Source organism: Elaeis guineensis, chromosome 14, assembly GCF_000442705.2.
Source record: "Elaeis guineensis isolate ETL-2024a chromosome 14, EG11, whole genome shotgun sequence".
Lineage (NCBI taxonomy): Eukaryota > Viridiplantae > Streptophyta > Magnoliopsida > Arecales > Arecaceae > Elaeis > Elaeis guineensis.
In genome coordinates, this window is record NC_026006.2 from 68735874 (window position 1) to 68760583 (window position 24710).

Here is a 24710-nt window from a genome sequence, read left to right on the forward strand (position 1 = left end):
GGACGTCGACAAACGTTTCTATCTGGTTCACGATTCGGGCGGGGGTGATTTGGGCTCGGTTGTACCTCTATCGTGCTATCGTACCAGATTCTATCATTTTAAAGTGGAGGCTGGCAAAGTGAAGTCGTGAGGTTATCATTTCCTAGTTGGAAAACAAAATAGCAACCGATAATGTGACTTTTTTGTAATATTTCGATATATGGGTTTCCAAAGGTTGGTTTCCATTTTCTTCTTGTTTCTTCTTTGCATCCACACCTTGTGGTCAATGCAAACTAATTAATCAATGCAGAGGGTTGTAGAAAGTGGGTGGCCTAAGGCTTGCAAGCGTCAAAAGCTCGAAGGTCACTGTGCTAGCGATGAAGCTGCTGTCTTTATCGTGTCCACCCCGCCGTGGTCTGACCACATCAGACTAGAAAAAAAAAAACACGGTTGAAGACGACCGGAACCAGCTGGTTCATACAATAATTAACCAAGGTCTCTGTATCCTTGATTTGTCAATGGCATGGATTTGTACTCCTTTTTTTTTTTTTGAATAAACGGGAGGCAAACAAAGCCACCCGTGATTTATTAAAAGAATGGAAATACCAAGTTACATGAGTAGGATTAGAGTCAGCATCCCCTGTGACACAGATTACCAGGGGGACACCAGGGGAAGCAGTAAGTGCAACTGCCTACCAGTTAAAAGAGATACAGTAGGACACATCATCATTGACACAACAAGAGAAAGCAAAACACCAGCAGAAACCCGCGCCCAAAGTTCAGAATGTCCAACAGATCGTGCCGTGCCAGATCCAGTGGGATAGTTATCAGACATCAGGCAGTCTTCTTGAATATGCTTGGCTTTCAACCAAACTTCTCCGAACTGAGCCAAGCCAATATTTTGTGATTGCAAAGGGAGGACCAGTCATTGAAGGCGTGCAGGCTTTCAAGAGCAACTGTGGCAGCAGAGAAGTGCTTGTTGAGAATCAGCCTAGCATTACGCTCTCTCCAGTAGGCCCAAGCAACGGCAGCAAAATGCATGAAAATAATAGGACGCGGGTTGGTTTGGAGAAGTTTCTTTGTATCCAACTGAGATAGATCAGTCAAAGGGAACTTGAGAATGTAAGCCCCGCAGTGCGCGTAGCATATCTCCTTCCAGATCTAGCAAAAAAGAAGGCAATGAAGAACATATGATTACTCTGCTCTTGTAGTTATCCGCTGGGTGTTTGTTGTCTGGAGCTCCTTCCTCCAGTACATCTGAAGGTCAATTTGATGGAGTATCGGAGATAGGAGAGGTGGCGCTGGATTTGTGATCCAGAGTCCGGATTCCAATTGATGCGGCAGGTGGTCAGCACTTGATTAAGACCACGGTTTCTAGAGCGGAGCTTCGTGTAGCTTGGTCTAGGGTTATCTATGCCCGTACTATCTTGGGGGCCCCAGATTGTTATTGAGGATGACTCTACTGTGGTGGTGCGTGGCTTCAGGGTGCCACAAAGGGGGCCGTATAACCCCTTTTTGCGGACATGTGCACTCTACTTTCTGACTGTGTTGATCTTACAGTTAAACATATTTTTAGGAAACAAACTCAGCAGTTGACTGGGTTGCGGCATATGTAACGGAGCACATGACGACTGGCTCTGGACTTCTTCTGATGCAATCCCAAGATAATTTAAGAATATTTTATTTTCTGATCTTTATGGATGTTTCACGTTAGATCTGTATGAATGCTCTGTTATTATATAAAAAAAAAAATAAAAACAGATAATCCATTATTTCAGGCACTTGGGTGCATATGGGGCGAGGACGAGGGTTTTTTCCAAGGTTCTTCCTCAGGACATCCCTTGTATTTAATTAATTTTTTTTTAACTAAACCACGAAAAATATTTGATTTTCAAGGGGACACAAGGGCCCACAATGATGAGGGAAACAAAAACGGTTAGGAGAAGAGAAAAATAGGAAAGAAAGAGAAAGAGAAAATTATTTTGATATTTCTATCCCATTATATTTGATATTTTTTAAGAATTAAATATAATAATATAATATATATAAATTTTATACAAAAAATAAGGATAAATTAAAGAAAACTACCCATTTGAATTTAAACTTAAAAGTAGCTACCCACTGAGTTTCAAATAAAAGCAGCTCCTCATTTGAAACATAACTTAAAAGCAACTATCCATATAAAGGTAAAATGATCCAATTGTCTTTGTAATTGTAAAGCTGTACTATACTATTATAAAGTAATATTATACTATTATAAAATTATACTGCATTATCATAGAGCAATACGCATTGTTATAAAGTAATGCTACAATAAAGGAATATACATTATGATAATATAATACTACCTTATTGTAAAAGAATACTATACTAATATAATATAATAAAGCAATACTGTGTTATTATAAAAAATACTACACTAATATAATGTAATACTATCTTATTATAAAGAAAAACTAATTAATATAATATAATAAAAAACACTGCATTATTATAAAGTAATATTACACTAATATAATGTAATACTACCTTATTTAAAGAAATACTACATTATGATAATATAATACTATAGTATTTTAAAGGATATAAGGGTTTAAGGGTCATTTCAGTCAAAATGGGTTATTGCTTTTAACTTATGTTTCAAATAGATAGCTATTTTTACTTAAAACTCAAGTGGTAGCTACTTTTAAGTTGAAAGTATAGAAGGAGATTTATTTTTAGTTTTCTAAAAATAATATAGGTTGATATAGAATCATACTAATAAAAAAATTATTATGGGTTAATATGTGTTGTCATATGATCCTTAAAATTATGTGATCATTTAAAATTATATTAACATCTCCCTTTAAACTCAAGGTGGTCTTAAAGATGCCAACTTGAGTTTAGAAATTAGATTACGAATGTACTCAAAAATTAATGTGATAGATTGATAGCTAGAGTGGCAACTCAAAAACTGATATGATAGACCAGATGCGGACATATCATTTTAGAAATTGATGTGGTGGCATATCAGAAGCTGATGTGGTCGCTCAAACACTGAAGTGACAGATCAAGAGCTGATATAGCAGCACAAAGACTGAAATGGCAGATCAAAATTATTATGCAAATTCAGAAAATGACATGTAGTAGATTAAAAGCTGATATAACAACTTAGAAGCCCATATATCAGACTAATATATCAAGCTGATATAATAGCACAAAATCTGATATGGCAGATCAAAAGCTAACGTAGCATATCAGAAGCTGATGTGGCAGATTAGGAGATGACATAGCTAAAATTCGATATGATAAATTGATGTGTTAAGCTGATATGATAATATAGAATTTAACATGATGGAACATGAGCTCATATAGCATCTTAGAAATTGATATGACAGATTAGAGAGTTAATGCAGCAAATTGATATATTTGGGAATGCCAACTTAGTAAACTAATGTAGCAGACTGATGTATCTACTAACATAACTGATTTATATGATAGACTTGTGTATCTACTGATATATTTGGCTAACGTGTCAATATAGTTAATTAACATATATGGAGACATGATTGACTGATGTGGTTGATTGATATATTGTTGACATAAATCATGGTATCTAATTAGCAGCTAAAATGTCTCTTATATTGCAATAACATGATAAAACAATTGATGTACCAAGCTTTGTGACTAAATAGACAATGGTATGGCAGGATGACGCGGGTGGTCAACAATGATATGGCTTATTTATGTTGATGTGGCAAAATGACATATTGGTTATCATGGGCCTATGTATACCAATATCCAGACTCTATACAATAAAAATAATACATATTGATACAAAATCATTCTAATAAACAAAATATTATGAGATAATATAGGTTGTTATATGATCCCTAAAATCGTAAGATCATTTAGAATCATATGATCTCTATAAAATCATGTGATTATCTAAAATCATGCTAACATATAATAACTCCCTCTAGTGTTAAGAAATTTGTCATCTCATGAAGATTCTCATGCTTACTTCTATAAATACTAGACACATCTGAATATCACATTGGACTTTTTTAATTTATAAGAAAAAATGGATTATTGAAGTGGACGCCTTGACATTGCGGCCATGCAATCGATCAGTTCTACAATATTGCAATTAAGTTGGATCTATGATGCGGCCTGAATGGGCCTCGACGATGGCCATATACGTAGCCCGAGCCCTTAGGACGACGGCCCTCTCCGATTTCACGTCTACACCCAGGCACCACGAGCCCAAGCCATGGCCTGACCCTTGATCCGTTGATCGTACCACTTTCGTAAGTAGTCAGGGCCCTTTCCCCCACCAACTTACCCCACGACCAGCGTCCTCGATGGGCTTCCGCAAGAAACCCTCACAGCGGGAGAATCCAGGCGCGTGGGCGTGACTCCAGTGCTGGTCACCTCCCCCTCTCCTTCCTCGCGTCGAAACCCTTACAGTTATTTGCCAATCCTAGAAGATGTCGGGCGGATTCTTCCGGGTGAGCGGAATCCTCTTCCTTCTCCCATCTATCCTTCGATCTTTTCCCCCGGCTGGTTCGATTCTTCTGCGACCTAGTGATGGATTAGGTTTCTAACTGTTTGTTGGCATTAATTTCAGGGGACTTCGGCGGATCAGGATACTCGCTTCTCCAACAAGCAAGCGAAGCTTTTGAAGACACAAAAATTCGCACCGGAGCTCGATCATTTGGTCGGTACCTCGATTCCACTCTAGCATTTTGATCGTTTGTTTTCCTTTCTAGTATTCCTCCATTATTTATTTTCCAATTAACGGAATCTTCCCGGGGTCTTTAGGGTTTTGGGAAGAATAGGAACATTTGGGAAATACCTGCGAGCATGGCACGCTGTTCTCTTTATGTTTTCGAATTTTCAGGACGAACTAGAAACTTTTTTTTTTTTAAAGGGGAGGCTGGCAACAGCCTAGCTGATCAAATAAGATTTTGTTTACTATTTTATATATTGGGAATTGAATCTCAATTATCTCATCTCTCATGTGTAGGTGGATATGACGAAGGTAAAGATGGATGTGATCAGGCCATGGATCGCAACCAGGGCGACAGAGCTCCTTGGGTTCGAGGATGAAGTCATCATTAACTTTGTATATGGACTTCTGGATGTCAAGGTATTCTACCATTACTCTTTGCTATCCTTAGCTGGTGCACATTCATCTGGAATTACATTTAACTGTTCTTAGATTATATGAAACAGGAGGTGGACGGGAAACAGATCCAGATCCAGCTTACCGGGTTCATGGAGAAAAATACGGGGAAGTTCATGAAGGAGCTTTGGGGTCTACTGCTTAGTGCTCAGAATAATGCCAGTGGGGTTCCTCAGCAGTTCTTGGATGCGAAGAAAGAGGAAACAGATAGGAGAAAGGTTTCTCCAAATTCTACCATGCAGTTGTTGCTTTTGTTGTACTTTTTGTTTCCTGAGCTATCTAATGCTTCCCGTTATTGCAGGCGGAGACTGATAGAATTGCTCAGGAGATTCAGAAGAGAAAAGAGAAAGAGAGAAGAGAGCTAGAGCAAGAGAAACAGAGGAGGATGGTAACTTAACTTGTCTGAGCAAGAGCACTTGTTGTTTAATGGAGGAATCTTTTTGTTTGACATGTGTTTATCTCTTTATGCCATTCAGCTAGCTTCTCCAATTATTTGGGTTCATATCCTTCTTTACCTCAAACTTCTGTAGGATGGGGTAGCTGAAAAGTCAAGGTCTGCTAATGCTGATTCTGCTTCAGTTTCAAAGCAATCACCACCAAGGGCTTCTAGTGTTTATCCTGAGAAAGATACAGAAGCGGAGATGGGGCATCATTCAAAATCAAAAAGCTGGTAAGTAACCACATGCCTTCCTGTCTTCTCCCCACTTACTTTTTATATGACTTAGCAGTGTTGTTGTGTTCAGTGAACAATCTGATCCCATTTGTAGTTATTCAGGCTAAAATTCTTCTCAAACTTGCATGCATCAGATGATCCTTCATATAAGCATATGAAGTTTTTTCCTCATAAAGTAGAAAAATTGATCATTGATGTTACAATAGCAAGTGGCCAACATTAAATCTCTATGTTTTTAGATATACCAGACATCATGCCCAAGCATTGGGTAATCTATCCAACACCCCCTTTCCTCCTTCCAACATACAGGCACATGAAAAAGGTAAAAAGAAACTTTTCTTTCCCTTCTAGTGACAGTCCTCGCTATTATTACTTGGACCAGGAGCAAGGGTTTCATCTTGGCATAGAGCTTCACCAAGATCTCGGTTTGTATTAGCATCAGCCAGTGGCTGATTCGATAAGTTTCAAATATAGGCCTAAAATATCCCTGATGATATAAACAGATAACTCCTGGAAAATTTGGTAAAAAAATATGGGTATATCCACCAAGATTTTTAACTACATTTATTAATGTAATGTTGGTCAATGCTAAAAATCAAAATCAAAGTCAGCTCCAGATTTATCACTTCATGTGTCAATCTAGTTAGACTGTGAGGAGGACAGATGGTTGGGACCATCTGGGATGGGCTGTTGGTCGAAATTGGAGGCTGTTAAAGTTCGATCTGGTTCATGGCATGGCAATGACGATGAAAATTGGCTTGACCTTATTCTTCTTCTATTTTTTCATTGGGAGGAGAAAGATGGATAACGGGAGGAGAAGATGATGGGGAGGTGAGAAGAAATAACAGGGAGGAGAAGATGATGGAGAGGTGAGAAGAAAACAAGTGGATTCAACGCATTGATGGCATTGGAGAAGGAGAAGGGATCAATAGAGAAGAGTTAGAAAGGAGGAATGGAGGGAAGAGGAAGTTCTTTGAGGTAAGTGAGGTGAATTTGGATGGCTTTGTGAGAAGGGAAGATAAGCTAGTCATGGATGGTGGTGGAGGCTGGCTAGGAGGGAGGGGGCCGGAGTAGAAGTGGAGTTGATCTTCTTAGAAAGGACTCTAATTCCTTTCTCTTGGCTGACAATTTGCCGATATCCTGATCTGTCCTAGATATTTTTCTTGATAATGAATTATTGGACTTCTCTAAATCAGTTCCACCTTCCATCTTGGTTGGGACAATCCAAAATTCAGTTATCTTGGTAATCAGAACCTGTTTTCTAGGTATTGGGAACCCACCAAGATAACCGACACATCTGGATTGAAAAACCCTGATTAGAGGGTGGAGAATGGAGGAGGGCAGGTAGATATTAACAGAGAAACATTGCTAAAGAGGACTAATGGAATGATCGAGAATTTTGGTTAGTGAGGTTTCTGTACTAAAAAAGACTTTGGTTTAGTACTTAGCACATGATCGTGGACAGTTGGGATTGATTGAGAAATAGAGAATAGAAAAAGAAAAAAATGGAAGACGAGCAGAAAAAAATTAAACAGGGACATGGAACAAACAGTTCTAGCATCATGATTAGTCGCTAGACTATCTGAAGTATAGCAGAAGATATGTAGAATGACATCTTCTGATTGCGGTAGAAAGTAGAAACATATAGATTTATTTGTTAATTTTTTTGGTTCTCCTGTCATTCATTAATTTCCTGAAAATTGCCATCTATTAAAGAATTAGACTCCTGCTTGTTATGGGATTTGATGTTTGCTGCTTGACATAGTTGCCTTTAAACCTTTCTATTTATTTGTTGATATATTTGGTTTATTTTTGAAATGACTAGATTGATTGTATGATCTATGGTTAATCTTGTTAACTAAATGGCTTCTTTGTCCCAACTAATCTGTTCCTAAGTGTCAAGGTGATGATGTTGAACTAAGAATCACTTCTAAAAAAGACAAAAAAATTTGGACCGTATTTTATCTTTATGCTTCATTAGTAGATTGGTTTGTGATCCCTTCCATCCATCTTACTCTGTTTGCACTTCATGCGGTATAATGAAAGTGTTTACAAAAGAAGGTTGTACTCTGTATGGATGATAACTAGTGCTTAGAAACTCGTGACAAGTTTTTACATGGAGGAGTTTGACTTACCTCCAATATAAAAGATAATTCAAATGCTAGCTTTAAAGGTTTAGGCCAGCATCTAAGTTCTAAACAACTTGCTCCCTATTCACATTGTCTTGATGTGCTTTTAGAATTTTGTTCACTGATTCATTTTTGTGTTCTTATATTTTTCTAATTCCACTTGCAACAGAGTCCTGCTGATTGTGTCTGCAATATTTGCTTTGTGTTGTAATTACTGTGGTTGTGCACTATGTGCAGGCATGTATAACAGTTATTTGCTGATACATTGTGCATAGAGCAAATGTTGCCTTCTGATCTTCTATATGATCTTTGTTCCACTTTTGTTTTGAGAATTGGTACTATCTTGTGCATGTGTAGTGCTTAATCATTTTGGCATATAGTATCACTGATGTGGGCAGAACTGTTTGGCATATTTTAATTGATATCTTAAGTGTGGTGGAATCATTTTATTTTTGTATTTGCTAATCTGTTAAATTTAGCAGCTCTAATAATTTTTTTTCAGCATGTAGGCATTTTCCACCATTGAGTGTAGCTTATGCTTTTTACCACTGGTCCTGTGAGGTAAAGTTGGTTTAGTATTGTTGGTTCTGACTTGGGATAAATTAGGTAGATTTCTGATTCCATGGGTCTCTCATAAATGAATAATTTGAAGGCAAATGAAATGCAAGTTTTGCGTTTATCTGTTGCATGAACCAGTTTTTGCCCATAAACTAAATTATTCCTTTTCTTTAGGCCCTCTTTGTCTCCATGTTCGCATGATCATTCGCCATCTCATCGGTAATACCCTTTCTTTGATTTGATTTTCAATATTTTCTTATCATATTATGGTTCCTATTACGGGTAACCAATGTGGGTATTGACATGTTACTTTTATTTTCCTCCAGGCAGACACCTTCCCCAAGTAGGTCATGCAGCAAATCGTTTTCAAAATCTGGGAGCTACTCAAAGTACCTTTCTTTCTTCCTTTCTTTTTTTGGTATCAGTTCTAGAATTTTGTTTATATATGTTTGTGATTTTAGCAGCCTATCCTGGACTAAGATGTCTTCTAGATTTATTAGAACATTGTTACAGTAGATATTGGAGTAATTTTATTGTCTATTTCATGTCATGGCTTTGCAATATGGGCCACAATGTGAAGCTTGCCTAATCAATTTCTTGATGGCTTCTAATGTAAATGAACTGAATTTCCCAAGAAAAGATCTTTCTAGAGTATGGTCCATACTTCCATGAAATTTGATAATTCATGTTCTGGGAAGTGTTTCTCATAAATATGATTATTGGTAATATTTGGCGAAAGAATGAAGTGTTTTGAAAAGATGATTATTTTATGATATCATTTTCTGATGATTGAATATCAGTTTAATAAGTTTCTTGCTCATGCAAGTTGTGATTTGCTATTGCTTTGGTTACTTGTTTAAGCATGATTGACAAATGTCTCCTCCTATCAGGGAAGGTTGCAAATCAAGAAGTATGTCTGTTTCATCTCAGTCACAAAGGTCAAATTCTCCTAAGAGGCAGTATCGCTCACCACCCAGATGGTCTATATCTTCTGAGAGGCGATACAGATCTCCACCTCGACGTTCCGTTTCTCCAAGCCGTGAGCATTCACCACGATACAATCGATCACCTTTAAGACGAAGATTGCCTCGTACTAGGCAAAGATCGGTTTCCTTATCCAGGAATCGATCTTCCTCTCCTGTCCGGCAGAGATCTCCTTATGCACAAAAAAGATCTCCATCATATGTGCGGCGTGGGTCTCCTTCCTCTCGTCACAGGTCTCCAGTTCAAGTCCGCAGGAGATCACCTTCTCCCTTACATCACAGGTCTTCTATCCGACGCAGCTCTTTGTCACCAGTCCGGTGCAGGTCCCCATCTCCTTTAAGGAGGAGATCACCTCCACCTAGGTCTCCAAAGCACCGAAGGAGGTCACCTATGCGTTTGCCTAGAAGTCATGTTGTGGGTTATCAAGCATCTCGTTGGCAAAGAAAGAGGTCCTGATGCAGAGCCTAATTGTATACTGCTCTTTCTGGATTAGCTGTGGTAATGTTCTTCCATCACATTGCATGTCTGATGTTGTAGTACTTTGCAGGAGCCGCAGTCCATGTAGGAGCCAGAGTCCATCATATCCAACTCATAGGAGTTCGAGTAGGGGGATTAATAACCATATTAATGGAATCAACTCCAAACATTATCATGGTGGATACACATCTCAAAGGTGGTTCTAATTTTTTGTTCTTTGTCATTCCAGTCTCTTCCTTCTGACATAAAAGGAGATATGTAAATCTTTGCAATATGCTTGTTCTTATGATACATCTTCCAATATCTTATAGGTCTCATGAAAAGAGGTCACCTCTTCATCCCGCCTTGAAGAGGATGGTGGCGGAACACCCTGACTCAGTACATAAGGTTTCAGAATCACTGCGATTTCCAATTTCTTCAAAGTCTGCCCAGCATGATTCAGGGAATCAAAACAACATTCATGATAGGAAGTGTGGTGCAGCATCAGACGATTCTCCAAGCCAATCAGAGTCACCATCCCATTTGCGAAGGATGGATCCAAGAGGAAATAGGTCTGCATCTCTGATAATTCATGTGGTGTGAATAACTAGTGCTTATTCTCTTTCCTTACTGATTAGATTATGTCGGGTTTTCCTTTAAAGATCCCGTAGCCATTCTGAGAGTCCTGTTAAACAAACTAGAAGACGTATACCTCATTGTCACAATCCTGAAACAAGTAGAGAAAAAGATCAACCGAGTCATGCCAGGTCCAATTTTGTTTTACTATCTCTCATTCAACTTTCAAATTTTTCAAGTTCGATAGTGTCTCATAGTTATCGTGGTTTGAATTTACATTCTGATTTTCAGGGAGGATGCTTATCATAGGGTTGATTCCTCATGCAAGAAAAGTAGAGATTCACCTGCTAATGTATGGCAAAAGGACTTCCCTACTAAGGGCTTCGGTCCAGAAGAGTATTTTTCTGAAAGATTGGCAGATGACTGCTCTCCGGTTTCCCGAGGTCGAGCTGCTATCTTGGAAAACAGAAAGAAAGAACATGAGAAAAAAAGGTGATTGTGTTCTCCATGCCTTCCATTCTGCTTCCCTCCTCAGTCCTCACCATTGCATTCTGATATATGCAAGCACAAATGCATTTTTCCTTTCTTTATCATGCAATTGGCTGTTGGGACTTGGGAGATTCATTCAAGGTAAAATAACACATCGTAGCTCTTGTTTCAATTAGAGAAATAAGCTTTACACTTTTTGAGAGCTCATCCTGTCTTGTGCCAAAAATGATGTACTTCCAGAGCTCCAGAGCTTTATATTTATTTCATTTTTGACTTATATTGTCATCTTGCATGGTGAAGAAAGGGTTAGTAAAGCCAAACCATGTAGTTGACTTGAAGTTTCATATTATGAATATGTTCATCGATCAGCTTATTCTGGTTGTTGTCCATTTGTTGTTTGGATAAATAACTTGCAGTTACTTCCTCATCTCAAGAGAAGATTTTCTATCTATTTAGCTTCACTTGTGGTTTCTGGTGTTAAGATGGTGAGATATAACTAGGACGACTTTTCTGCCACAAACTCCTGCTGATTAATCTGAGTTGATTTTTTGATCAACAGCTGCAAATTGAAAATAGAAGTCAGAACTAGCTGACTGCCTTTGAGTCTGGGATTGATCTCCAGTGTATACAATTGATTCTAACCTTGTTTATTTGAGTTTTCACAAGTCCCTTGTATGCATTCTATACGGTAATTGACATCTACTACTACTAGTAGTTGAAAAACTATATGAAAATGATGAAACACCAATTCACAAAATGTGCAGTTATTGCATGGTTAGGCACAGCTAATCGGTGCTTTTGAGAAAAATGGTCCTTCAACTTGCAGAAAACTATATGGTTCAGACTAAACAGGATTATGCAGTATCGGCTAGTTATAGACAATGCTTCATGGGCTTGGGTATGACTTTCAGGTGCTGCTATGTGCCCCAGTGTTGGATCTCTCTATTCTAGAAGAATTTTTTCTTGCAGACCCATACCCAAGTGTTATGCCATTACCCATTTCTAAGTGTCATGTGCGAATACTTTAGGATAAATTAATTAGGATAAATTAAAGGGTCTGAGTGACATCTACACATGGCTGTGAAAAAAAAATCTTATCTATTGTTCACATGATATGGGGCAAAAAATGTATGGAAAGCTACCATACGAGAAGTTATAGGGAGTGCCTTGGTTGCTGCCACATAAGCAAGCTCTTCAATCATAGCTGCCTACCTGAATCGGAACTTTCTGAGAAGTTGTCTTGCTATTAGTGTGAGATATTTGGGTGGTTATAATGCGGAAAAGTGGGTTCATGTGGAAACAATTGGGGATCCCTGCAACTTTATCGAAGAGGATCACTCCTTGTAATTTGAGTACATCCTTCATTCTGCACATCCATTTTCAAAAATTGCATCCAACTTGAAAGTAACCACTCACATGAAGGACAGTAATTAGATCCATTTGGTGTGAGTTTGACACATCACCAGTTCTATATATACTTGGATGGGTAGCACATTGCACTGATCCATTTGATGATTGAGAGGTCTATATACGGAACATATTTTTGTGGAAGTTTTGTTAATATTTGGTACTTTGTGAACCGTAATATATGTATGCACAAAAATTTGGAAGTGATTTTGGCTCTTTGTTTGGCAGTGAAGAAGATCTTCCTAAAAGACATAAACAACTAGTGTCACAATCACTGGAGGAAATAGAGTACGGTCTTGGAAGAATAGTGGACAAAAGCTATGCTCCAGATAATGCTTATGATAGAGAGCAATCCACTAAGGAGCATGCAAGAGATGCATCCTCTTCAGAGGAAAGGGTATCCGATGAGCAGGCAGTGAAGAGCACTTATGGAGATGGTTATGCAGTTAAAGCTGAGAAGCAATCACGTGCAAAAAGCAATGAATATAGAGAATCACATTATGAAATAGCATCTGTTAAGAAGTCCGGAAAAGAGGTGGACCAAAGCAACCGTTTGGATATCCATGATTCGGGCTCTGAAGAAACTGATATGCAGAGATATCGGGAGATGGAAAAGCGAAGGCGCAAAAAGTCTTCTAAGTATAAAAGAAATTTGGATGACAGTTCTGAATCCGATTCTCAGATAGATGACATGGAGGCAAAGAGGAGGAGGAAAGATGAGAAAAAGCAACGCAAGGAGGAGAGACGTCTCAGGCGTGAAGAGAGGCATTGGAGAAAATTGGAACATCGTGTAGGCAAACTTAAAGTGAAATCTGTAGATACTGTTACTCCCCCATCAGATTTGGAGAAAAATCATAATGATGCTGATGAATCTGATGGTGATGCTGCCATAAGAAAAGGTTCTCATCTAAGTGACACAGAAGAAACAGAGTCAGAGCGGAAGCAGCTTGAGATTGAGCTGCGAGAGAAGGCCCTCGAATCTCTCAGAGCAAAGAAGTCCATCAATCATTGAACTTATGATATTTGAGTTGCTGTTTTGTTATGTAATATGCATTCATATGTTCTGTAGAATGAGATATCATTTCATTTAGCAGACGGTTTAATGTAATTTGTGTTTGCTCTGGCATCTGAAGTTGATAAATGAGGATTGTTGAGCTGTATTTTGTTGCATTCAACTTCAGACTTGGCTGCTAGATTTTCTGGTAATGTTCGTCTTAACTTTGCTTGGATGAATTTATTCGGTAATTTCTTATAAGATTTTCCTATGATAGTTTCATAGCTATCAGCTACGGCAATTTGGTATATTGCCATTTGAAAACTCTTATCAGGTTTCACAGGAATTATCATTCTATCTAAGTTTATTTCAAGTTAGGACTTAAAATCTCAACATGATGGAAGAAACAACCCCAGGAAGTGTTCAATCTCCAAATTAAAGTTGCTGACTGTTTTCTTCCGTTGAGCTTGAAACAAAATTGGTTTTGTGTTGACTTAAAATTGATAATGCTGTCAGGTATGACTTGGTAGGTCTGGCCATGTGCAGAACCACCTTTAGAACCTCAACTCACATGAAATGCTGCGCATTCATTATGGTTTGTTGAAGAAAGATTTAGTAACTATAATAAAAGCTATAATTCAAGCAATTTGTCTGACTAGTTACATTGTTTTTTGGTTTCGCCTCTGGATAATTATCAGCTGGACTTGTTATGGGGACTTTGTAAATAAACATCGGGATGATGAGCTTCCATCTCAAGATTGTTTCATAGTCTGATCAATCTGATAATTTCCTTCATGCAAGTCATCCCAGTGAATGCATATGTGCTGTGAGAATGCATTATATTGTTTTATGCTGTGAGAATGCATTATATTGTTTTATGCATGGAATTTTATGCCGGTCTGAATGGGTCGGTATATTCCATATCGGGTCGGACCAACGGAGAATCGGATGGTTCGGTCGAGAAAAATGATATATCGAAGGAGGAGGAAGAAAAAAGAAGAAGAGAGAGAGAGGAGGAGAGGGAGAGAGAGAGCACGATATTGTCAGAGGTTGGCGATGGCCGAATGTGATCGCTAGAGAGCCGTCAAAGCCTTCGCAGTTCGGTGTCATCAAAAGGTACAAACGAATCGTACTATTCGTGAGCTATTCAAGCTCGACTCAACTCGATTATTATCGAGTTCGAGTAGCAGGATATTTGGCTCGAAAGCTCGTTAACCTACTCGAATTTATATATATTTATAATAATAATATTTTTATTTATAATATATATATTAATATATATATTATTAATCGGTTAAAATTCGATTTCAGATTTAAATTTAAGCTCGCGTATAGCTCGATTGATATTCGAGTCGATCTCGAGTTTTACCTATTTTTCATTGAGCCGAGTTCGAGTTTGAAATATTAAGGTTTAATCGATCTCAAGCTAAGTTTCAAATATTATTATTTTGAGTCGAGTCGAGCTCGAGCTTCCAGCTACTTGGCTTGGTTCGATTGCATCTCTAGTGTTACTTGATAAGACTTTTAAACGAGTGAGAAAGAGAGAGAGAGAGGGAGAGCGATCATACTGGAGGGAGGAGCGGACAACGGAGGAGCTATCGAAGGGCGACAGGTGGCTGTCGTGGCCATCGGACGGCGAAAAACGTGCGAACGAAATCGCGGCCATGGAACAGGGGCGACCGTCTCTATTTACTTATCAGCTTTTTTTAAAAAGATCGATGAATAGTAAAATCGGTAATCGATTTGCCGGCTTCATTTTTCAAATTTTTTTAAAAAATTTTCAAAATAGTGAAATCAGTAATGGATTTGCCGGCTTTACAGTAATCTGCATTTTTTTTAAAAAATCCGTGAAACAAGCACTTCTGTTTCAGGCCCGCGGCACTGCTGGCATTGACTACGCTATCTGACGGCCAGCTGGAGCCTTTTCAGCAGCTTCCACTCCCTTTTTTTTCTTTCTTTCTCCTCTTTTTTTATCTCTTTTTTTCGTCTCTCAGTTCGATTCTTTTGCTTTGTGTCGGTCCGGTCTGTTCTGAATCCATATTGATCCGTACCATTGATCGATTGGTACAAATTTCAGTATCGAGTCTGTGAACTTTGATTTTATATTTCACTTTCAAATTGATACCATTCCGACTTGAAAATCTTACTCTTCAACGAGGCACTGCAAGCAAGATTTTTGGGGAAAGCTACTTGAGCATAATTTAGTATGCATATCATCACATTAATCCTTATCCTTGATATGATTCTCTTTCTACTACCCCCTAATATTGGGAAAGTAACTGTAAAGCTCTTGTTGCCCATCTGAGTATATTATATAGACTCTGATGACCAAACATAGTATCTGTTTATGCTGGCACTTCTCCTTCTTTTCTTTTGAATATAGGGACCTTTATGAGTTGTGTATACCTGTAAACTGAATTTATATGTGATGCTGGGAGGAGTTGTGTACCTTGAGCATTTCTCTGCGGTTGCAATGCAACATTTTTGTATCGTATATCAGCAACATATCTAGAATATGAAGTATCATGTGGGTTTATTGGCTTGAATCTCTGAATTTTTAGTCATCTTTATCATGCACAAAAACTACATACTCAAAGCCAATACTGTCGAGCTATTACTCTGACAAGGCATTTACTGTGTAATTAATCTGTTTTTTCTTTTTGTTAAAAGGATATGATTCTTGCTGGTTTCTGCTGTTTGAGTAATTACGGCAAATACATAATCATAGCTTGATGTTTGGTGAAGCTCTAAATATAATTAAATCTTGTACTTTTTCCCCTTGTTCTGATTATGCTGCACACTTTATTTTGTATAGTCAGCTGCATGCTGTATTGAATTGTTATTACATTGACACTCATGAGTCTTGTCTGTTTTGATTTGCCATGTATTCCGCAAACCAGTAGTTAATTTTTGTATCTGTAATCGGACTCTTGTAGTCATCAAAAAAGAAAAGCAGCTTAGCCAGCGCTCAGCACGTCCCTGAGTTGTTGCATGTTGGCATAGTAGACTGGGTAATGCATGGTGTACATATTGCTGAATTATTAAAAGAACAAAGAAAATGCTAAGAATGGATGCTGCAAATAGAATATTGAAACCCATGAGTCCGTGAAAGTGTCGGTTGTTCCACTCTTTTTATCGGCTCGTATGAAAGCTTGATGACTGTGATTGTCATGTACGTATGATTGCGTCTGGCTCGCTCAGCTAAGAAATGAGCAGAATTGGAGCTAGTTTTAGCTTATATATATTATATAAATAATTCAGAATTATTTATGGTCAATTAATATCGGTTATGTAGAATAGAATGTTTTCCAGCTATAAAATTAAAATATAATAGAATTATTGTTGCAAACTGTATAAATAAAAGCTTTGAATGATTTTAAACTCTCGCTAGGTCTTTTAAACAAGCCAATTATACCTTACCAAAAAAAATAAACAAGCCACTTGTAAGCAGCTCAAGCTCAACACGATTATAAAATAAGCCGAGCTTGAGCCTGGCCTAGTTTGGCTCTGTCGGCTCATTTCCCCTCTAATTACTAGAGATAAAGCTCCTCCCAAGAAGGACACAACCACACAAACAATGAGATGTAAGGAAGATAACCGTAGGAGCTCTGCATAAAGAGTAGCCTTCAAGGACGAAGAGCTATTAAAATCTCAGACTTTCTTCATTGTGATGCTAAACTCTATTATTCTCTGCCAGATTCTTATATAGAATTTCGGCTCATAGATTTGAATCTTAGGAATAGTAGCTTATGCATGTTCCTGTGAATGTATCTGCTCTATCATGTACAGTGTTTTGTTACTAATTGACTTTACAGAGTCCATTCATTTTTTGCAACATAGCTTCCCATATAGCACAATTTTAATTTTCAAAAATACTCAGCTTTGCCTCTTACTCTTCGTATCGATAGAATAGCGAGTATTCGATCATCATGTTCTTTTCCTCCTATTAACCGGTCTTGAACATACAGCTTCACTACTTCGAGTATGTTAAGCCAAGTGAACTTCCCGTCTTTTCAGTGCCATCCCTGAAGATGGAAGAAGAAAGGCATGTGCAGAAGCTCTGGCAAAGGGCAAGAAGGAAGCCATGATAGCCTCAGAGAGAGAGAGAGAGAGAGCTCGCGAGTAGAGCAAGAAGCTCGTGAGTAGAGAAGGAAGCCATGATAGCCGAAGAAGCTTGAAGAAGAGGTGAAGAAATTGCCAGAGCAAGAAGCTCGGGCTGCTAGCCTCGCTAAAGAAGCCCAAGAGACAGCAGGGTCCTCACTGGACAACCTCTTGAGTCGAGCAAAGGGATTTGGTGTGGAATTCCCATGGGAAATATTGAGTTCACAAATAACTACTGCATGATCTGCAGTTTCTCATCAAAAGCCTGATGACAAACCACTCTCATCGAAATCCGCCACCACGGAAAGGCGGTTACAAAGCAACCAGCAGGGAATTAGCCAAAACCCAAGCAGCCAGATGTCCCGGACCGAAAACCAGAGGTGAAGTAGTAGGTATTTGGTGGCCTTCTTAAGCAAGAAACAATTTATGTAGATGATGACTGAATCTTTTAGCTGATATCCATGGGGAGCAATCTTTTGCTCGAATTGCATCGGTGGTACTGTACGTCATTTGAACTCGTGTTCCCGTCATTTTCTTCTGTTTTACTTGTATTGAAGATCTTCCTCGAAAACTTGTCTATCATGATTCATTTCTTGCCCACCTGCTTCTCTGAGAAGCCAGCATTTAAGCGAGGCAGGGTATTTCAAACTTCTTATGTCACGTCAGACGACGGACACTAGAGAAAAGATTATGAGCAGAATTCATCATTTGTCATATTTATTTTAAAAATAATTTTAAAGAAAAAAAAATCTAAAAATCAAAAATTCTTCTTACTAATCGAGCCGTTAGTCCCATAATTAAAAATAAAAAAAATAATATTTTTTTTCATTTTCACAACATGCTTTTTTTTATCCAATATACACTATGTGGTCGAGCGATATATACCAAATCAATTAATTATCAAATAAGTTAATATACATTTTCAAATAAGTAGATACACGACTTTCGAAATTTGAAGTTAACTAATATATAGCACATGGTTTGATGATGTACAACTAGTAAATTAGTCATCAGCGATTCAATATACATCTCTAAGTAAATTGATATGTAATTTTCAAAATATTATATTCCTTAGTATATAATACATGATATGGTGATACACATTCATCAACTTTTTGACATATGATGCAAGTTTTTTTGATTATACACTTAACAATGATCTAATATATATCTTTAGATAAATCGATATGCAGTTTTCAAAATATGAAATTTATCAATACATAATATATGGCCAGATGATACATATTTAACAAAATTAGTCATCTAATAATATAATAGATACCTCCAAACAAATTGATACGTAGTTTACTATATTGTACAGTGATACATACAGCAAGCTTTTTTAATACACATCAGTAATGATCTAATATTCACTTGTAGATAAATTGATATACAGTTTCTAGAATATGTTTTTATGTAAAGATATGTACTGGATCATTACTGAATGTGTATCAAGGAAGCTTGTAATATATATCAGAAAATTAATGAGTGTGTATCATCAAGCCATGTAGTTTATACTAGTGAACATAATATTCTGAAAACTATATATTAATTTACTGGAAGATATGTATTGAGTTGCTAGATGACTAATTTAGTAAGTATGTATTACCTGACCGTATAGTGTGTATTGGTAAACCTTATATTTTGAAAACTATGTATCAATTTATTTAGATATATATGTTGACTTGTTTGATGATTAATTTATTTCATGTGTATCTTATGGTCATATAGTATGTATTAGTAAAAAATATGTGTTGAAAAAAAAAATTAATTTTTTTTCTAAAATCATGAGATTGACAACATCGTTAGTAAAATATTTTTGACTTTTAGATTTATTTTTTAAAACTATGTATCAATTTATTTAGATATGTATGTTGACTTGTTTGATGATTAATTTATTTCGTGCGTATCTTATGGTCATATAACATGCATTAGTAAAAAATATGTATTGAAAAAGAAAAAAATTTAATTTTTTTCTAAAATCATGAGATTGACAACATCGTTAGGGTAGGCATTTATTGCCATATTAGCAACCTTCAACTTCTTCATCCACCCGATGTATTTCCTAGCTACCCCCTCTTTTGGAGTCCTGTTGGTGAACTTTGATGGGGCAGTCAAGCTGCTGCTGGTTTTATTATTAGAGACCACGAGGGAATTTTAATCATTGCAAGCAGGAAGAAGCTGCCCTACTGTGCCATTACTTTTGTTGAACTTTTGGGGCATGGTTAGGGCTTTACTATGCTCTCCATCATTGCAATGCACCAGCTATTCCCCTATAGGATGATTCTACAATAGTGTTGAGCTAGATTGAGCATAAATCTCCTTCCAGGTTATCTCATTCTCCTATTTTCCAAAATATCACTCTTTGGAGAAGTTGTTTTCCTTCCTTTGCTGCCTCGCATATCCTTCAAGAAGGTAATCAAGCTACATATTGGTTAGCTATATTAGCTCTCAAGAATGATTTCTTTCTCCAATAAGGTGATAGATTATGTTCTGATTTTGCCCGTATATTGATGGCTGATGCTTTACAGATCTCTTATCCCAGACACTACTAGTTGCTATCTATTTAGATGGCTGATACTCTTATATTTTGCTGCTTCTGAAGTTTGCTGATACATATAACAAGCTTCTTTAATATATACCCAGCAATGATCTAATATCCACTTGTAGATAAATTGATATACAGTTTCTAGAATATATTTTTAATGTAAAGATATGTATTGGATCATTACTAGATGTGTATCAAGGAAGCTTGCAATAAATATCAGAAAATTAATGAGTGTGTATCACCAAGCCATGTAGTTTATACTGGTGAATATAATATTCTGAAAATTATATATTAATTTACTTGAAGATATGTATTGATTTGCTAGATGATTAAATTAGTAAGTGTATATTATCTGACTGTACAGTGTGTATTGGTAAACTTTATATTTTGAAAACTATATATCAATTTATTTAGATGTGTATATTGATTTGTTTGATGATTAATTTATTTCGTATGTATCTCATGGTCATATAGTATGCATCAGTAAAATATATATGTCGAAAAGAGAGAAATTTATTTTTTTTCTAAATTCACGAGATTGACGGCATCGCTAGTAGAAAAATTTTTGACTTTTAAATTTATTTTTTAAGATTAATGTTAAGAGAAATGCGGCAAGCTATGAAATCTGTCCCACAATTTTTTCGATAGTGCCCACCCCATGAGATTTTTATTTGGGTTTGCCTAAAAGCTTTCGGCTTGACTTGAGCTAGAATATTGCTCGGAAAAGTGCATGTGCTGCAACACGTGGATCTTGGGCTCCTGACAGTTCGGTCCATGGTTTAGTTGATTTGGGTCACTTGGGACGGGCCTAGCCCAAAGGACAACAAAACACAAAAGGGGGCAGGGTAGTCACGGTAAGCCCAGCATTGGCTCCCCCATGAGTCATGAGTGGTAGTTGGCGGGGTAGCTTTCTGGCTTTGAATCGGGAGACTCTCTGCCAGGCATCAGTGGTCATGGGTTACCCTGAAGAAAAAAAAAAAAAAAAATCAATGGCCACTGGGAGCACGGTAGGGTGATCTGAGACTAGTTGTAAGCATAACTCCGGAGTAATCTGTTTGCAAATGAGGGTGCCAAATAGCACTGCAATTTATTCCAGTTCATCAACTCCGTATAAAAGTAGCACCCTCTTGGAAGATTGGATGCTACATTATCTTTCTTCAATAATCAATAAATGATCAGTTTGCAGCAAGAGGTTTCCCCAACAACATCTTCCCCATCTGTCCAATGTTGTAGTATTGATGGACAAGCAACCGGTTGGAAGTAGATGTCAAAAAGGAAATGCTTACTGAAGCTATCTATTCCCCTGCCTTCTATTCTTTCCGTTGCCAAGTCGAGTCAAAAACCCTGCCCTCTCTTCATGGCAAGTGGCAGCTTCTCTTTCAAACAAACCCGAGGGAGTTGCCCACTTGAAAAGGACACTAAATCTCATGCAAAAAAACAAAAAGAAAAAGTTTTGAATTCAAATCATGCAAGCTGAGGGACCAATCTATTCAATGAATTAGGCAGGACTGGCCCATCTGAAGGAAGATAAACACTGATTGAATGAGGTGGAGTGGGAGATGGGTCAGGCAGTCGAACGGACGTGGGCTACCACCAAATTTACTCTCTTGGACCTCATGTCAGTGGGGAGCTTATCCACGTAACCTAAACTTTGTTTCTTAGCGAGGATGAAGACCATCAGGACCACCTTTCTTCTGTACAAAAATACGAAAATAGACGCAAGGGATGCCACAAGGTTTGTGCAAATGCTATCTTTCACTAATTTGTAAAGAAACAAAAAATGTAAAAAGGCACCATCGATGCCAAACAGGTCCCAAGCTTTAACTGACTTGTGATATCACAGCAGCTGGCAAGTGGTTGGGTGTCTCGCACATAAGTTCTTTGACTAAGATTCATGAGATAAATACACTACGTACAACTGCTTGCTACGGATGCAGGTACCTGGCTCTTTAGAGAAGACGCAGGTTTAAGAATTGTTCCACTCTAGTGAATTGCTAAGATGTTCCTCAACCTCAAATTTAAGATTTCAATAAACGCTTACGACAAAAGGTTGTGAGACAAACTAGGCGACGGTCTTCTATTTGCACTAAGTTAAACCAATATTTTATACTTCATAGCTTTTGGGGAACTAATTAAAAAGGACAGGAGTCTGCGGATTTTTCACGATTTTTTTTTTTTTTTTTCATTTTTGTCACAAGTTTTCTGAAAAACGAGAATAAAAATGCAGCATTGGGATCAATTTTTTATAAGAGTAAAGATCTAATAAGCTGCTAAATGCAGAAAATTATAGTGCTTCGGCTAAAGAAAAGCCAACCCTAATCAAGAGATATCCAAGGCATCAGACTGATGAGTTACAAAGGCAAGTTTACATTTTGTAACCACATGTCCGACACAATTGGCGCCAAATGATTGAGCACAGTTAATACATAAAGATGCAATGATCAAGATCATAAGTCAGAGGCCAGCCCTGCGAACAAGTTCCACAAATGTGCTTCACATAGGATTTTCACTGAGCCACAGCATTATTTCTCTGGATGAGTATCAAGATAGTATTTTCAACGTATCAAAGTATTAAAAACCTGAGGACAGTTCACAACCATTATTGTCTCGTTGGAGTCACAGATTTACTTAAATGGACAATAAATAGATTGGTTGTCCAAATAAGTATGTAAAAGCATAAGTTCAACCAGCAAGCTACCAGTCGAGGCAAGAAGAACTCCTCAAGTCATTTTAGGCTTTAGAGGTTACCCTAGCAGGTTAAAACAGAGCCAGTAAAAGTAACAGTAGATATAATGTAGATTTGAGAGCTCAATCATCATGGCTTTGCAAGCATGGCGCCATTTGAGAGCCTTTGAATGAAATTCATGGAGTCAAGATAAATATGGATGCAAAGCTGTGTCCCAGGTACCACAGGTATATGCTAATAACATGACGCCATTTGAATGAACGGTCTGCTTGCAAGCATGGCACTACCATGTGGCTATGGGCAACTCAATCCATGATGCGAACCACAAGGAAGATAAAAATAAGGATGACCATATGGCAAAGATAAGAGAAACCGGTTATTTGTTATCTATAAGCATAGGAGGAAAACAATTTATTCATCAACTTTCTGACTTCCAAGGATGAAATCTAATGGATATCATATATGTACCTTTCTAGGTCCCAAAACCAGAGAACTGGCAAAAAAATTTAGAATCAGGTTATTCTCTCCTTTTTTTTTTTTGTGTGTGTGTGTGTGTAAAAAGGACATTAGGAAGTTCATATAAGCACGAACAGAAAAGATCACAAAGGCTGTCTTATCCAAATACTCATCTGGATATATTTGAAGGTAAGAAGATAAAATTTTAAACAAGGCAGTATTGTGAGTGTTGGTATTTTCAAACAATGCCAGCGAAATTTATGAACAAGTTTGATTAAATTCTTTAAGCGTATACATGCAGGCAGGAACTGCTAAACCTGCAACACACAAAAGCTAATTTGTGATAAATAAATGATGTAAAGAATTAGATTGTCCCAAATACCAAGAAAAAAAATCCCTGTTGCTTCAAAAGTACAATCTCAACCCTTATACCTTTGAAAATGCAATCAAAAATTAATCTTTCTTAATGTAAGATCTTAATAATATTGTTGATGTTCTCACAAACTAAAGTCACTACTGCAGTACCTATAATTCTTAAGTATATATGAGCAAATATTGGTAACACAAAGGAAGACTAAGGTGCCATTTGCCAATTAATTGCAACAACGATGATGCTGGTGGAGGCAAATGATGACGGCAAGATGGTGGCGGTGGTGGTGATATGGTGAAGGCGATGATAACCATGGAAAGTGGCGATGGTGGAGGCATGATAGTGGCGGTGGCGGAGGCAATAATGTTGGTGGTAATAGTAAAAAATATTATTTTTTATGTTTGAAATATGGAAAGTAAGAATTACTAATTTTTATTTTTTTCTCAAAAAATAACATAATCTTCAAATACAAATAACTAACATCAAACATATTTTTATCTTGATTTTTATATTTTGTTTGAAAATAAAAATTTTAATAAAATGCAATGCCAAACAAGCTCTAAACTTGAGCAGTCATGAAGAGCATGAAGTCTTCAGTGAAAAATCACTGATTCAATTATGTCATTCAAACCACTACAAATATGGACCTAAAGATCCCCAAACTCAGTCAGCAATCCAGAAGATACAACACGTGGATAAATAAAACCAAGGACAGTGGTCCAAAAGCTAAAAACTCGGCACATAAGCTTAGTCAGCAAGAGAGAATGGGCAGGTTCACCTTTGGCCGGTGACATGGTCAATGATACAAATGAATGGATCAGTGTTAAGTCTTTTTCAATGGCCCTTGTGGACCCTAGCTACATCCCTCATCGTCATGTTTTCTTGTGTGTTCTTTTTCTTGCCTCTCTCAGTCACATAATTATCTCATTCTCATAAATAATTCATCTTGGGGCTAGAAAAAAGTGCAACACTGTGTGTTACTGAAAATTACATGACAACATACAATCACGTAAGGACCTAATAGTCATCTAAGGAGAAGCCAACACATCAGCAAACTCATGAATCGGCAATTACCAGAGAGTTTGCTTCCAGTCTAAATGGCATACCAAATAACCTTCAAAATCGCGGCAAAAATGC

The 24710-nt window shown here is 37.4% G+C and overlaps 1 protein-coding gene across 1 annotated transcript; it reads left to right on the forward strand.

Annotated features, from left to right (window-relative positions):
* Nucleotides 1-4313: 4313 nt before the first annotated feature.
* Nucleotides 4314-13588, forward strand: LOC105056903 (uncharacterized). The gene is made up of 14 exons (XM_010939269.4): nucleotides 4314-4469; nucleotides 4589-4678; nucleotides 4988-5110; nucleotides 5197-5364; nucleotides 5448-5534; nucleotides 5677-5816; nucleotides 8681-8725; nucleotides 8833-8895; nucleotides 9397-9939; nucleotides 10038-10163; nucleotides 10279-10518; nucleotides 10609-10713; nucleotides 10814-11014; nucleotides 12647-13588. The coding sequence occupies exons 1-14, from the start codon at nucleotides 4449-4451 to the stop codon at nucleotides 13428-13430; spliced, it is 2736 nt and encodes a 911-aa protein (XP_010937571.2). The 5' UTR covers nucleotides 4314-4448; the 3' UTR covers nucleotides 13431-13588.
* The last annotated feature ends 11122 nt before the right edge of the window (nucleotides 13589-24710 follow it).